At 44.3% G+C, this 16919-nt stretch overlaps 1 protein-coding gene across 1 annotated transcript in view; it reads left to right on the top strand.

Moving 5' to 3' along the window:
- PIK3R4 (phosphoinositide-3-kinase regulatory subunit 4) overlaps positions 1-16919 on the top strand; it is a 250220-nt gene that overhangs the window by 34464 nt on the left and 198837 nt on the right. The window contains exon 5 of the mRNA XM_086949456.1: positions 8959-9093. Within this exon, the coding sequence (XP_086805582.1) occupies positions 8959-9093 (135 nt within the window). The remainder of the gene's footprint in view (positions 1-8958; positions 9094-16919) is intronic.

Raw genomic sequence — 16919 nt, 5'->3', positions numbered from 1 at the left:
AATTCATTGTGTCCGGAGACAGCAGTATAAGCAGCTCCCGTTTTTAAGCGCCCCCCTTCACCCCCAACAAATCACTTCGGTGCCTTTTCAGTAAATCGTCTGCAGTTTTAATTTCCTCTGCCTCTGAGACTGTCGGTGACTCACGCCTGCTACTTTAAACCCCTACTGTTTGTAGGAAGCCACAATGCTGGAGGCAGACGGGGCTGGAACATGTAGTTTACTAGTTTCTGTGAGACTGAGCTATTTGGGAGGCAAGATGGCGAAAGCTGGTCCCTACGCGTCTCGGTCAGAATCATGCAGATTTTTTTCTAAAGATGTCCGGATCTGGCAGAATCAAGACAACCCTCTTGAATTTGTGTGTCTTTAGACTGCTGCACAGTTTAAGCAGTCCAACGTTCTCACTGCTTTTTAAAGTCACTGCAGTCACAAAGTAACCCCACGCTGTTGAGCTCTGTCAAAGGTTTCGTGCAAATGAGAACGCACTGCAGCAAAATGTGCCTGTCTCTTGATTTGGGTAGACTCCTGTTTGGTTTGCTTACTGGACCCCTGTGCTGATTTACAACTCAGTTTCTGGTGGATGGAGAGAGCAAGCAGTCACCTCAGCTGGACACAGACCAACTGGTTATGTTCGAAGGGTAACTAACTCAAGTCCTTTATATGCAAAATTGGCACACCCTTCTTTACATACGTCCTCAAATAGCATTCTTGGCAAGTTTAGCTCACCCCGCCTTGACTGCGGCTTGTCTGGCTAGGCTACCTGCATAGTGCAAACAATGCAAACTGCATCAACAGTGTTGGCCGGTGGAACAAAGAGGACATTCTCTAGCTCGCTGATCCTGGCACCTATTCATCAGCCGCTGGTGCATTAGTGTACAAAGTCTACAGAGACCTTTACACAGCACATGCACCATATCATAGCCCATCTTTAGCTTTTGCTAAATTCCTTAATTTAACTAGTAACTCGGTGACATCCCGCGGGGGCCGAGGAGCCACACTTAGTGGCAAAGACTCACCCTCACTCACCCTCACCCTCACTCACCCTCACCCACCCTCAACACCTCATCCTCACTCACCCTCACCCTCACTCACCCTCAACCCCTCACCCTCACTCACCCTCACCCTCACTCACCCTCACTCACCCTCAACCCCTCACCCTCAATCCCTCACCCACCATCACCCTCACCCTCACTCACCCTCAACCCCTCACCCTCACTCACCCTCAACCCCTCACCCTCACTCACCCTCACCCTCACCCACCCTCACCCTCACTCCCCCTCAACCCCTCACCCTCACTCACCCTCACTCACCCTCACTCACCCTCACTCACCCTCACTCACGCTCACTCACCCTCACTCACCCTCACTCACCCTTACTCACCCTCACTCACCCTCACCCACCCTCACTCACCCTCAACCCCTCACCCACCCTCACTCACCCTCAACCCCTCACCCTCACTCACCCTCAACCCCTCACTCACCCTCACTCACCCTCACCCTCACTCACCCTCACTCAGCGCAACCACAGCATCTTCACTTAATATATTTAATAAGCTTTAAGCTATTGGCAATATAAAATAAAATCCATTTTATTTACGTATTATTAATTGTTTTTTAAAGCCATTCATTTTTTTTATATCAATACATATAAGTCACATATAAGTCCCGTTAATACAAAACATGTTGCTTTACAAATGCTAGAGGTGTCACATTTACAAAAATTATAACTATTGGCTTTGTAAAGAAGAAAGCTATTAATTTAGCTATTTAGAAAAAACAACACATAAATAAAAAACAAAAAAATAAATAACACCTATAGCTCAAACTTTACTACTGCGAGACCTATTGCATTTCCAATGCTTGTTGATGTCTGGAATCTCTGCTGTTTGCTTCTATGTACCCCTCTCATAGATGTAGAGGTAATAAGCAGAAAACTGTGCCTCCTGGACTTAAGAACTGCTTGCATAGATTTGACATAAGATGCTATACTATTTCAAAAGTTTTGTATCTATTATCAGCTAAAGCAATATATATTGTATTTGTGTTGGCATAAGCTATCATAGCTATTTGTGCCAGTATGCAGACTCATTAGTAGAATTTCAGTAACGTGTTGCCTGGTAATGGTCAGTGCTGACACCACATTACTAATTCCAACTTCTCAAGAGTATGTATTACTATGCTATCGTCACAAGATGTCTAGAATAGTTAATAACTCCTCACTCCCCTCGTTGTACTAATTTTGAAAAGTTGGTGGGGTGTGGTGCCCTCTTGCAGAAGCTTAAAGCACCTGTGCTGGTATTAGGACATTTTGGGAGAGATGGTAATGTTCAATCACCCAGTTTCCTAGCATAGCTCTTGACTTTTTAAGTGCCTATTAGGCTATATAATTATGTTTTATTTAGGTTCGGCTGGTCCTCTTTTTATTTCAATTGAATCACTAGATTTCATTGGACAAATTGATGAATTCCGAGAACATGGAATTCTGTACAAAAGATGATGGAATTTTTAAATATGGAAGTATATAAATAGTTCTCTTTTTTGACCATAAATAAATTATAAATTTAAAAGCAAAAAATAGATCACAGGAACAAAGATGTAATGCAGAGTAAAGTTGCAGGATGTTATTTGGATAATGGTATAGAGCGGAGGAAAATAGTCACCACATGCTGATGTTTATTTATGTGGGAGGTGCTTTTTGGTAAGAAATTCAAATTCTGCACATAACAGTCAACGATTAATATCTATTTTGGATGGATAACTTGTAGAAAGCCCGGGATTTTGATGTCTTGTAGGTGATAACGAATGCAAAACATGACATACAGTCGTCATTTATGCATAGTTCCCAAAGGTGATTCCCTATAGGTTGAGTCTCAACGTGTGGTTAGCCATTACAGTGATTCTTTTAGAATAAAATTTTTAGAGTAGGAATTGGATAGACTGAATGCATGCCATAAGGAAGTGAGTTTTCGTGGAGAGGAACCAGTACAAGAATTGGCCAAAATTAAGATCCTGCACATGTAGGGCTTGGTAGATGGTTGGCCGGCGAAGCTTCTGATATTAAGGATGTAGCAAGAGTTTTGTATTTTGGTCATAATAAGAGGTAGGGTTTGTAGTTTGGAATGTTGCAAATTGGCATTGTGGTAACTTGTAATGATTTAACGTTGAAAAAGAGTATAGATGGGGACCCAACAAGAGGGTTTTATATTACTTGATTTTGCGGACTGCTAATGTCGTTCTCAGTGTTTTTGCTGTGTGGAAAGAAGTGGTTTTTACAAAATGTATTCATATTTAAAGGTTGATTCCAGGCTGTCCACAGCATTTCTGTTTTGGCGTTTACCAAACGCATTGTGGGATTTAAGTACTTGCCAGGGCTTTCCCTGCGGATATTGGAAATGGGGTTTCTGGCGAGAATGTGTGGAATAGACCAGGGAGGGAGGTATTGAGGTTCTGTGAAATTATATCATTTCAGTTTTTGATGACTCGGTATTTGTAAAGCATTAGTATACCCATTAGGGACCGTGAAATAAGCTTTCCAAAAAATGATGTCTAGATTGTTAAAAGCACCCATTTCTAAGTAAAGCTCCAAAGGGATTGCAAAGCTAATTAAGTTTTCTACATCTTGGAGCAGAAATCTCTTACTTTAAATTTATAAAAATAGTTCTAGTGCAGCACTTCTTAAAGTAGGCTTGAGATATGCCTAAATTATATACGTGGGGAAGTATTCACAAAAGCGTTGACCACTTCAGCCGTCCTCCGTACCTGGAGTCACTATGTGGCCATGTCTGCTGGGAACTACTTTGGTCATACCATGTGTGGGAAAGTGGGTTCCTGTTGCAGTACCCCCACTTTTTGCCTGGCTTTTGATGCAACTATGACTGTAGAGTACAGGGCCCCTGCTGTCCAGGGTCCCACTATGAGTGTTCTTTCCCTAAAACTGTACCACTAATGGCACTTCAGATCCCCCTGTAAGTCCCTAGTAAATGGTACCCTGCTAACTAGGGCATTAGGAGTGAAGGGGCTCCCCTAGGGACTCCTCACTAATGCCATGCAAACTACCACTGCAGCCTGCATGCCTTGGTGCAGAGAAAAACGACAAAGTCATCATGGCACGCTGCCTGTGTGCCATGCCAACCAGCACTGCTTAAGGTATAGGTAAGTCACCCCTCTAGCAGGTCTTACAAGCCCAGCGGCAGTGTGTACTATATCTCCGATGTGGGCATATCTGTATGAATAGGTATGCCCCTACAATATAGCGAGTACATGGGCTGGAAACTCAACAACTCTAGTTCCCCAGCACCATTATGGCTTTACTGAACCCAGGAGACTTTGGTACCAAACAACTCCCTTGAATAAACCCAAACTGATGCCAGTGTGGGATTTATTGAAACATGTTCCCAAAGGGCACCTCAGACTTCCAGACATGTTCTGAATTTCTGCGTTGAGAGCCCCTGCTCTCTGAGGCAAGAAACAAAGCACATCCTGGCTGGAGGTGTCACACCTCATCCCCTGGGATGGGCACAGTGCTCGAGAGGAAAGCTTCAAAGGCCTTGCCACCTTTTAAATGCAACCCCAGCCTCTGCTGCTAGTAGCAGATTGTAGCCCCCGGTTCAAGCCCCCAACTTTGGCAAGAGAACCAGCGACAAAACTAAGTAAGAATAGCAGGTGTGCCCTCCTTCACCAACTCCATCCTTCACATGCTGAAGGCAAAGTGAAGCACTTTTTTCAGTGTCCACCATCTTGAAGATGGTGGGACTTATCCAATCAGGGCTAGGACTGTGCCCCTGTCCCACAAGAGGGTGGCATAATAGAGGTGTGTAGACACCCCAGGTAAGGAACCCATTGGTTGCTACCTGTTACTTCCCTGTAACACCCCTAAATCTAGTATTTAGGTACCTCCCCCAGACCCAGAAATCGGAATCCTGATGACCTAAGAAGAGCCGGACACTACAGCGTCGCACCAGCAGAGAAGACTGCAGATACCAACTGACTTCGCCCCAGTCCTACCGGCTTATCTGCTGCCATTGACCATCCTGCACCACAAGACGACCTGTCCTGCAGCCCAGCAACCTCCAAAGCTTGGTCTGCCTGCCTTTTGTAAAGATCAAGACTTCCCTTGGACAGGGGACCTGTTCAGAAGAAACCATCTTTAAAGAAAAGGAACACAGCCCTGAGGAACTGCGAAACTGCCTCCGGACCCACCGCTGCACCCAACGCACATGGCCCGAGTCCAAGTGGCCTACCGGTCCTGCAAAGGTTCCCCAGTGCTTTAGAGCCAGAGTTCACAATGGACCAAACGCTGACGGACTCTACCTCAACGCCTGCAGGCTAATTCCGAAGATTCCCCCTGACCGTGACCTGCACGGTAAGCTATTCCTCACACCAAAGGACACCACTGCACCAGAAGCCCCTGGTCCTTGGCGAGCTTAAACAATGGTGTCCCTACATCACCTAGCATCAGAACTTATCTGGGCAGCTGTGGGTTTTCTTCATGCAGGCTCCTGATCAGCGCCTGCAGCCTCTTTCCAAAACCGATCTCCCCCCGTTGAATTGCATTGGGTGACAACACTGTGTTGGCATTCTGCACCCGGTTGCCCCAGAGCTGCTGAGGGTGTAAGTTTGGTGCTGCCTTGTGGCCCCCCCCTTTCTTACCTTAACTCCAGGAAATCCACCCCTGACTCAGCTTTACTCACTTGTACGCTGCACATCTTCAATCACCCCTAGTCTCCTGTAGTTAACATTGGGCGCCCGTCACCGAATTTGACCTCTTCGTCTGGCCACCCCTGTGCCACTGGTGGAGCATTCTTGGTACTAATTTGTTCCTTGCCTGGTGTTGACCTGAAACCCTGAAGAGTGGGTCCTGCAAGTTGTTTACTTGCATGATAACCTGAATTCTTGTTTCCTCCTTAGGTAACATTGCACAGCCTGAAAATTGCACTTTTTAAGGTGTAGAGTATTTTTCCTGAAAATGTACTTATCTTTTTGTGTACATCTTGGTCTTTAAAATAAATGTTGAAAGAAGCTTATTTTTCTAAAATTGGTGTGGATCTCCTTTTTGAGTCGAGTGTCATTTATAGATCACAGTGTGCATAACAAATGTCTTTTACACTCTTCTGTGTTAGGCCTAAGGCTGCTCACCCACGCTACCACAAATAAAGAACTTTGGGTTTACATTGAGCCCTGTATACGTCTGGGGGAATCTCTGTACTCTGTGCATGAAACCCACTTTCCCACACATGGTATAACCATTTAGTGGTATACCATATGTAGAGCCAGCTTCCTACATTAGTGGTGCAGTGGTGGGGTACAAGACTCGACGTTTGTTGTACACTTGATTAATATGTGATTTCACAAGAGTAAATTCAAAATTGCCTTTAGGTAAATGTTTTTTCCAATTTTGTATTTTTTCCTCCAATGTACTTAAACTAGTGTTAGGACCTTGGTTAAGTCCTCCACTGTTTAGAAATTAAACGTCTGTAAAGTTGTCAGGCCCTTAGCAGTCCTTAGCATTTTTGGAAGGTTCTAATAAGCTCCCAACTACTTTAAACACCATATATGAGAACCCAGGGAGCTCCCAGGATCTCAACCTACTACCCCATCCTCCTATGCACAGCTGAGAGTTCACCAACTCAAAGAGCTGTGCAAGGCTTGGAAAATTGCCCAGGGTCCTAAACCCACAAAAGCCCATCTGCAGCAGTTGCTGGCAGAGAATGACAAGGCCATGACAAGTAAAACGTCCCCCACTGGGGAAGAGGATAGTGAATCCCAAGTGGTGGAGGAGGAAGAGGAGGACTCTGACTTCATCACTACCCGTTTAGATAGCATCACCACTTTAAGTGACCACAGCAGTGGTCTAAAGAGGCAGATACTGAAGATGCACTGTGTCCACTTTTTAAAGTGTGTAGTATTTTTCCTGAAAAACATACTTACCTTATTGCGTACATCTTGGTCTTAAAAAAAATCTTAAAAGAAGCTTCTTTTTCTAAAATTGGTGTGGATCTCCTTTTCGAATTCATGTGTCATTTAATGGTCACAGTGTTCATAACAAATGTCTTGCACTGCTCTGTGTTAGGCCTAAGGCTGCTCGCCCCCACTACCACACATAGAGCATTAAGGCCTGTACTTTTCTGGTGGAATCTCTGGACTCTGGGCACGTTATAACTAGTTAGGGGTACACCATATACAGAGCCAGCTTCCTACACCAGGTACCCAAAGCCCTTCCTACAGTATTATCAGATCATGGCATACATGGCAAGTAGGCACTGAGCCTGCATCCCTGTACACAGTGCTCTCTAAACATCCAAAAACTCTAAAACCATGCTGTTTAAGTCCCAAATACAGCCTTTTCCCATGCACTGTTGCCCTGGTCTTAGTAAGCAGGCGCGTAATTTGAAGCCATGCTTAGCAGGTACTGGGTACACGGCCTGCCAGTGCTCCAATTATTCTTGCTTGCACTATCTGGGGGTAAATCAACCTTTGGATTTCCAATTTGCATGAACATTTGCTTTTTCATAAATGTGGACCTAATTCCCCTCTTTGAGTTGTTCTGTGGTCTTACCTGATGATGCTCACCCAGTCTCCACATGTTCACAAAATTATTTTATTTCCCACCATGATTCACTGTTCAAATGTACTTAAATCTCTGTCGTCCTTGCTGTAAGTCTGTCTTTGCCATTGGGGCATCACCCGAAAGAGTGGTGGAAAGATGTGATAAATTAAGCAATTAAAATATGAATAAAATAAATGTGTACAGTAAGATTGAATCCCAATGTTATCATCACCCGAGTGGCACCTTGTTTAAATTCTCTTGGCCCATTCACCATCAAAAAATAATCAACAAGATCGTGATTGCACATGTGGGAGGGCATAGTGGAAAAACAATATTTTAACATTGCAATAATTTGATAATACTTCAGTGGAGTTTAACTCGATCAAACAGCTTTAGAACACTTATGAGCAGTAAATGATGAAAAAAGCAGGAAATAAAGGTTTAGTGTTTTGCTTATCACTGCGGACCCATCACCATGGCTCCAGCATGGTGGAAATTAAATTCAAGCTGATATTTTCTGCCAAGTCTGACCTTTTGCTTCCAACAACTTTTTTCATAGTTTACCCATGGGTCTTTGAGGCAAAATGTTGTCATTGGCAGCAGCATGCTGTGAGTACTCCAGATGTACCAGAGCACCAGAGGGTGCATGCATGTTGACGTGGGCCGACTTCTGCTGCATGTGCCCCTGTTTGGAAGTTGAGTGGTAGGCAGTTGAGCAGACCTGGAACAATCACTCTTTGGTTTTTCCATCGCGTGCCTTAGTGTTGTGTATAACCGTTGATGCACTTTGGTCCTCAGTCCTATTATAAAATCAGTCTCACCGTCAGCTTAAACTTGATAAAATACAAAAAAGATTTCAGCCCAGGATGTCTTCGTCAGCCTGGAATGCTGTCTTGAAGGAGACATAAGGTTGCAGTTTGTCTCTGGCTTTGAGAGACGGATATTACAAAGATTATGTCAGGAGCTTAGGATACACTTTCAACGATGTTTAAATGAAAGCACAATTTTGGAGAAAGCAACTTTGGAGTAATCTACACTTCCATTCCTGACTACAAAGGATAGATGGCACTCTGGCATTGCTGTTTGGATGAGGTCATGATGCAGGGAAGGATCTGTAGACTATCGATGATGATTGATTAGAGTCCTGAATCTACTATAGCTTCATTCTTACTGTTCGTTTGTTTAAGTGATAAGAGAAGTAAGTGGTACCTTTCCTGTAGCCTGCAATGCTGATTAAACCGCTTCAGGGACTGTGAGTCTCGGCAAAATAAGACTGAAAGCATGAAACTGTTTGCATTAAAATGTGTTATACCAAGTGCGGAAGTTATCCTGACTGGAACAATGAAGAAAAAATACTGCAGTGCCTGTGATTATGAACAATTTACCTGTTTCTTATATTGTTTTTTTATTTTTCAGAAAACATAGCCATGCTTGCAGAAACTGCACTTAGATTTTTAGAACTAGTGCAGTTAAAAAACCTTAGCATGGAAAATGATCCAGGCAGTGAAGAAATGGACGAGGTCTCACTCCTCAGTGGAAACTATGACACAGGTATGATTGTCAGAGCATTTGATTTATTATGCTGGCTCGATCAAGCTTTGCTTTCCATAGGAAATTCCAAAATTATATTGTTGTATATAACATTGAAAGTTGTTTTTTTTTTTACAGAGTTTTATATAGAGCGAACTTGATCCGAATCGGGTATCGGAGCGCTTTACATAGCACCAGTTGTGTTACATAAGGACACATTCATTTTTGTTAGGCACAGGGAGATTAAGTGATTTGCCCAGAATCACAGGATGTTCAGCGTCATTTCAGAGACTCAAACCCAGTTCCCCATATTCGAGGACTACCAAAGTTTGAATGGGTGGCATTTGTGGATCCGGAAGCTGGGTAAAATTGGTCACAGATTTAATATAGCAAATGTTTTGTTCAGGTTGTTGAACCCTTTTTTATCACCACTGGCTCTTCCACAGAGTACATAAAAATGAAAATAGATCAGAATTTTGGCACTAATCTAGAACCCATTTAGTACATGGCTGAGCTTCTGCAGAATGAAAAAATAGCTTTACATTTAAGAGAAAAAGAGTGAACGGGCTCTGGATGAAACTATAATTTAGATGTGCACAGAATAAAGGAAGTCCAGTTCAGACAATATCAATTAAATATAACATGCTCAGTTTGGTCCATTGACTGAACAAAGGTATATCTAGACAACCAGATGTGCAGTGGCAACCGGCATGGCTCGCGGGTGTTGAGGTGGGCACGCATGAGGGAGTTGTGAAGTGGTCGCGCGGAGGAATTAAAAAAATAAAAATAAACTTTCCTTGCCACTGCGTCCTGCATCTCTGCTCTTGCTCTCCTCGTGGAATGCGAGGAACAGGAAGCACAGCAGCCTCCAATGACCAGTCACAACGCTGCAATGTAGCTTTGTGATTGGTAAGCACCCAGGCTCCCCTGGTTTGACGCTCAACCAGGGAATGGGGGCCTGAGTATGTTCTCCTATCTGGCTATAATGCAGCCTGCATGGAGAATGTGGAAAGTGCGCATGACTGGATAGGGCGGCCCGATGACTGTTTAGTCATTGCTCACTTAGGAGTGGGCAAACCACTACTCCCCTGCCTTACATTGAGAGCAGAGTAGAGCAGCCCTGCCCACAAAGCAGCACAAAGCATAAAATGATAATAGCACAAACTTATCATTATTTTATGTTTCTACTAGCAGTGGGGCATGCTCCTCCTCCATAGCGGAGGAGCCGCCACTGTGGATATGCACATCTAGGAAAGTAGCCCTTTTTAGGTTTCGCTGGGGGGCGGAGCCGTTAGGCTCCTCCTCCAGAGAAATCTGTAGTTTCTAGTATGGGTGACTTGAACACGCCCCTCTGCTTCATTGGCTAGCTCCATAAATGGAGGATAGCCATTGGAACAGAGAGGCGTCCGTCAATGCCGGACCAGACACGGGGGCGTTCCCGAGATTCTTTGGCTTTTGCCGACGTCACGCGACGCCGGGAACGCCCCCGTGTCTGGTCCGGCATTGCCGGCACCTCCCTTGCTGCTCGGGTCTCCTTATTTGTTCCTAGCTGCCCCTCTCCCGCCTCCCTCGTCCTCTCCCGCCCCCCTCCCGCCGTTACACTTGGGCTCAGTTTTCCTACAGTTGAATGCGGAAAAGAGCGTAAGGAAAACATCGCCCGACTTATATCGAAATTGGGGGCGGAGAAGAGTGGAAAAAGCAATGTCCATCACGGAGTCAGGCAACCCCTCTCCCGCCTCCCTCGTCCTCTCCCGCCCCCCTCCCGCCGTTACACTTGGGCTCTGTTTTCCTACAGTTGAATGCGGAAAAGAGCGTAAGGAAAACATCGCCCGACTTATATCGAAATTGGGGGCGGAGAAGAGTGGAAGAAGCAATGTCCATCACGGAGTCAGGCAACTATTAGGGAAATCGAAACAAAATTGTCTTGTCTCCACCCACATGCGCACAAGGAGCTGCGCACGGTCCCTCATCAACTATTATACGGGAAAAGGTTCAGCAGCTCTCACGTGCCTCCAGTGACGTCACGCTCACATGATTCGACAACGCTGGTATAGATCAGCGGCCGAGCAACTGAGGTCTCCCCTGTGCTTGCCCCATCTTGACAGCTCGACCCGCAGGGGTAACAGCAGACTGCGTGCGGCGGCAGAGTCTTCACCAACTGCCCCCTTATACATCTTTGCAACACCGCGGGCGCGCTGCTTACTCCGTGCAGCTACCTCTACGCCACCCTACACTATCATGGCTCCGGGCGGTTCCTGGTGGCGGACGCTGCCTGCGTTATTGTTGCTTGGTGAGTCAGGTGAACTGTTAATGTTTTCAGCTGGAATTAAAAGGGGAAGAAATATGCGTTGTGAGTGGGTTCGTGAGTTTTGGAATGGGGCCTTACTGACTTTACCACTGTGTATAGTCTTCTTCCGGGTATTGTGGGTATGGCATCTGACTCAAGGACTCTGGTAACACGAAAGAGGACCCGGCTCCATTTCCCCGTTTGACGCGCGTTGATTGAGTGAATTACTTTGGCAGTTCAAGAGACTTTACTTTATTTTACCAAAGTAAACTGCGTGAGAAATAACTAGCGCTCATTATAAATAGCCCCTTTCATTAATCTTGACTTTAAAAAAGGCGGTGGTGAAGTGTTCTGATGCGTATTTTTTTGCTAATGTTGCAAAGTTTTTAGTTGCCGCACTACGCTGTATTTGCGGTTTCACTTTATACTATCAGGAAATATCGGAACATTCTACAAGGATTGCTTTGGGCCACATACTTTGATATGTACTTGGTTTAAAGCCATTGGTACTTTGACAAAAGTTAACCCAGACATTCTGCACATATTTCCGACTTATGACTCATGAAATGATTACTTTTTTTAAAAGAAAAAAATGATTTACATTTTTTTCTTTCAATTATACCTGAATGTAGAAACTCTTCAAATTCAAATAACCTACGTCTCGGTAAGACATTTTAAGAGGAGTGCATAAGTAAAATGCATAGTCAGACCAGCAGGTAATGGACCTGTTTTTTTGGCTATTTGTAGGCTTGTTTTATGGTCTGGGCATTATTTATTACTTTATTTAGTGCCATTACGCCAAACGTTGCCAGCAGCAAGCACAAATGATTAAAGGCATCCGTATATTGCAACACACTTACAAATTGGCTTTAAAAGTTAAAAACTGACCAGACTTGCAAACGTGGGGCACTTATTTAGCTATCTGATTTCGCTAATGATTGACGCTTTTTTCCCCATTCATTGTCCGGGCTTATTTTCTTTCCCGGTCCTATCTGCTAAGTCACACTTTTCTTTTCTAGATTATGCAGATCTCTTATGGTGCTATGGTTCAACTTCTTCCTCAGGTTTCCGCTGAAGTCCATGGCAGGTTGATTTCAACACTTTTGCATAATTAGGGAAAAACTGTACATTTCCATATTTAACTTAGACACGCACTCTTACTTTGATGTCAGTCATGTTTTAACTATTGAAGCTGTCAAATATTACATAACAATACATCCACTGGTGAATACTAGCATTATACCATAAATGTATGTTGACATATGCCAATATTTAAATACATTTAATCCTGTTTTTTAATTTCCCATACTGTCAATATGCTCAGCTGCTAGCCTATAATTAATCAAAGACTGCAGGAGAGCACAATTTTCTGTATTTATCAATTTTTAAAAATAAATGCAGACAGAAGCTCTTAAGGCGAAATGTACATGCACCAATTCACACCATTCTCCCTTGGATTGTTGGGAAGGTGTGCCCCTTCCTGGAATGTAGAAACTGAGTGAAAAGGAAGAATCTCCTATCTGGAGGCGGAAGTTGACCCTTGCTCAATGACTGCTGGACTGTATGGGTGACAGCAGTGGATTAGGCCTTGACTCCTTTTTCACTGATTAAATAAATATGCTGTCAGTTACCAGTTTAATGAGGATATCGGCATAGACTTTGTGAAAGTCTTGGAAAGGCAAACTAGTAGGCTCTCGCTTTTTATCTAACCTAACTTTCCCCCTTTTCTTCAGGCCGCCATTTCATCTCCTCTTTTTTCGACAGTAACATAAACAACCTTATAATTAGCCAGTATAAAATCTGAAAAGATTGACCTTTTCCTATGAGGTCGTGTGAGCATATTAATTGGTTGAGTTATTTATCTACAGCAGCACAACATGCGTCTACCTGAGGTAAAAAAGTAAGTGCACTAGGATCCCTGTGTAATAATCAGTGATATTCGGCTCTGCACTCTTTAGGCACTCTGCACTCTCTATGCACTCCCTATGCACTCTGCACTCTCTATGCAAAGTGCTGCATAGGGAGTGCAGAGTGCATAGGGAGTGCATAGGGAGTGCAGAGTGCATAGGGAGTGCAGAGTGCATAGGAAGTGCAGAGTGCATACAAAGTGCACAGTGCATACAGAGTGCTGCATAAAAAGTGCAGAGTACATAGGGAGTGCATAGGAAGTGGAGCGTGCAGGGTGCATAGAGAGTACAGAGTGCATACAGAGTGCTGCATAGGGAGTGCATATGAAATGCAGAGTGCATAAAGAGTGCTAGGGAGTGCTAGAGAGTGCCAAGTGACTGCAAAAAAAAGGTAATGGCAATGTAAATGACAATGCCATTTACTTATCTGTTTTCGAAACAAAAACATAAATACAAATTTTGGCATATACAATGCCAATAACTCTAACTTTTCCAAAGGCGAAACCATTGCATTGTAAATGCTTGTTGATATGGTCATCCCGACTTTTTGCCTGGTAGCACTTGTGATTTTGACTGTAAATGCACTGGTTTCCTGCTAACCAGGTCCCCAGTGCCAGAGCTCTTTTCCAAAACTGTACAATTGTTCCCCCAATTCGCAAAACCTTTAGCGCCCTCTGTAAGTCCCTAGTAAATGTTAAATGGTACCTAGGGCCTGAGGTACTAAAGAGAGTCCCTAAGGGCAGTAGCACAAATTGTGCCAACCTAGGGGGACCCCTTACCAAACACATGCAGGGTTGTTATGGCAGGCTGCATGTCTTGGTTCAGACAAAAGTGAAACGGTGATATGTCACACATCCCTGATCACAAATCATTTGTTTTTTTCACACATCCATGTATACCATGTCCCCTAACACTGTATGCAGTATTTGTAAGACACCCCTACAGCAGGCCTGACAGCCCTTTGACATTGTGCTGAATATTACATGTGAGGGCATACCTGCATGAGCAGATGTGCCCCTGTGCTGGCCAGTCATATTACTACCAGTACAAGTGACCGGGGCAGCGATTTTAAAACGTGCTGAGCACTAGTGAAAACAAATTCCCCTGTCACATGATGGCTTCACAGAAGATAGAGATGTTTGGTATCAAACAGCTTTTATTGATAACCCACACTGATTCCAGTGATGGATTTACCAATACTTGGACCCAGAGGGCACCTTAGAGGTACAGTCTAAAACCTATCCGCCTCTGGTGTGCTCCCTGACTGGTTTCTGCCAGCCTGCCTGCTGTGACACTGTTATTACCTCCTATGGTGAGATCCTTTTACTCTCAGGAGATCTAGAGCAAAAGCCTCTCTGGGAAAAGAGTGTCACACTCCCTCCCACAGGATGACCTGTTGATTAGGCCGGCAAGCTTTAAAGAGCAGCTGCCTTTGAAATGTGAATCTGGCTCCCCCTCACAGGAGATGATGCCGATCCTCTTTGGCCAGAGCCCCTTTGGCACCTGGAGAGGCAGGAAAATTATCTCGTCAGGTAGGCATGCCATCCCCAGACTAGTACCACACCTAAGGTGGGTTAAACTGAGGTGGACACGACTTTGCAGAAGTAGCCATCTTTGTGTTGGCACGCTTAGGAATTCTGGGACAGGGTAATGCTCACTTTCTACAGGAAGTATTCCTATATGCTCACTTTCTACAGGAAGTATTCCTATAGGGGCGTAGTGACCCCACAGGTAGGTAGCTCATTGGCTACTATCGTACAATACCTTATCACCCCTAAATGCAGTATTTTAGGGAGCCCCTGGCACCAGAAGAGGAGATCCTGAAGAAAGAAGATGGACAAGAAGAGTCGCACAGCAAGAACAGAAGTCCCAGCAACTGACTTGGCGCCAACCCTGCCATCTTGCCTGTTGACTTCACCTATTGCATCAAAAGGGGACTTGTCCTGCAGCTGATTAGTCCCGAAAACAAGGGAGACCTGCCAGCCTTCGCACAGGAACCAAGACCACCTTGTGGATAGCAGAACTGTTTCCTGAATCCTGCAGAAAAGCAAAAGAAGTACCAAGAGGACTTAGTCCACTGTTGAGTGACTCCTTGTGAACTCCCTGACATCGCCTATAGCCTCTGTTGGCAGACCCCCTCAACTGTGAGTGTTGCCGGTCTGAGGAACCTTGCATAGGTAAGGGTCCCAGTTTACATGCTTAACTGGTAACACGATTTTAATGAGTGATGTTGTTTATTCACATCCTCATTCACATACATTTTATGTACAAACATACTCTATATAAATAAACATTGTGCCCAAAGTGAGGCGTAAAGAAAGTAGGGGGAGGGGGGTGGTCAGTGGTTTGTGAGGATCGGGGTTTTGTGAAGCAGTTTTAGAAGTCGGATGTGGTCACACAAAAAAGTTGCTGGATGACATCACATGGGCGGACATGTTGTTATAGCCACATACATATATAACATTTGTACATTCCTATCCCATATAATTAAAACACAGTGACAATGATCGGTTGTTCATGGGTAGGTCTTGCAAAAGAAAGTCGACGTTTCGACCCCTGGTCAGTGTAGGATGAGTTGCACCTTACTGTGGGGTCTTCCTCAGGACTAGTACGTGATGTGGGGTTGGGGGTGGGGCACCTCAAATTAAAGAGAATTAAAATAACCTGACGAAGAATCACCTATTGGGGAAGTTCAAAAAATGAAAGGTATAATTACCAAAATGCCACCTTGATTGTGGGGCAGCGTTGATAGTGGAGGGTTGGGCCCGTGGGCTCCTACTAACAAAGAGCGTGCTACAACCTGAAAATAAGGTAAGTACATACGTGGGCTTGCATTAGAGTATTCCCACTTATATCTGAGCCACGTATAAACATGAATGCTAATCCGTGTGCAAGTTAAATAGCTAACGGTACCTAGCCGGGTTCCAAAATAATCTCGCTAGAACCTTAAAAAGGAGGATATAGCAATCAGTAACCATACTTGAAGCGTAAGAACGCTTATCACCATAGTTATAGGAGGCTCAACGGCACCCCTATGTAATTGTACCAACAGCGTGTTTAAACGTGCAAATTAAATAACAGTACCCAGCCGGGTTCCAAAATAATCTCGCTAAAACCTTAAAAGGAGGATATAGCGATCAGTAACCATACTAGAAGCGGAAGGACGCATATCACAATAGTTGTAGGAGGCTCGAAGGCACCCCTATGTAATTGTACCAACAGCGTGTCTAAAGCCATGATATACAGTATTAACAGAAAAACAGTGATATGTTAAGTTTCACGATTACATTGTCAAGATCGCAGCCCCACATATTTGACTGACAAGGAGAGGAATGCCTGGCCACTTCACTTCAGAAAAGGTTGTATGTACTTCCTGAACCTCGACCTGGTCGGAACCAGAATACTGTGAACATGTGTCATAATTACAAGCACCTGGAAATGCGCAGAACGTCAGAAAAACTGTATATCACTCGTATCTATCCTCCAACACTGCAATCATATTCCGGGGTTAAATGGAAAAGAAAGTGTGGCGTCAAAAAGCTAAATTGTGTCTCGACACACACTCTTAACCAACTATTGCATAAAATCTCTAAACACATTACATCAAAGCAAACATCCGATGTCCTTTATTAAAAAGTGGTACCTGAGGGTCC

The sequence above is a fragment of the Lissotriton vulgaris genome, unplaced genomic scaffold (genome assembly GCF_964263255.1).
Source record: "Lissotriton vulgaris unplaced genomic scaffold, aLisVul1.2 SCAFFOLD_2103, whole genome shotgun sequence".
NCBI lineage: Eukaryota > Metazoa > Chordata > Amphibia > Caudata > Salamandridae > Lissotriton > Lissotriton vulgaris.
Note: the sequence above shows the minus strand (reverse complement) of the source record. Positions and strands in the feature narration are given on the sequence as shown.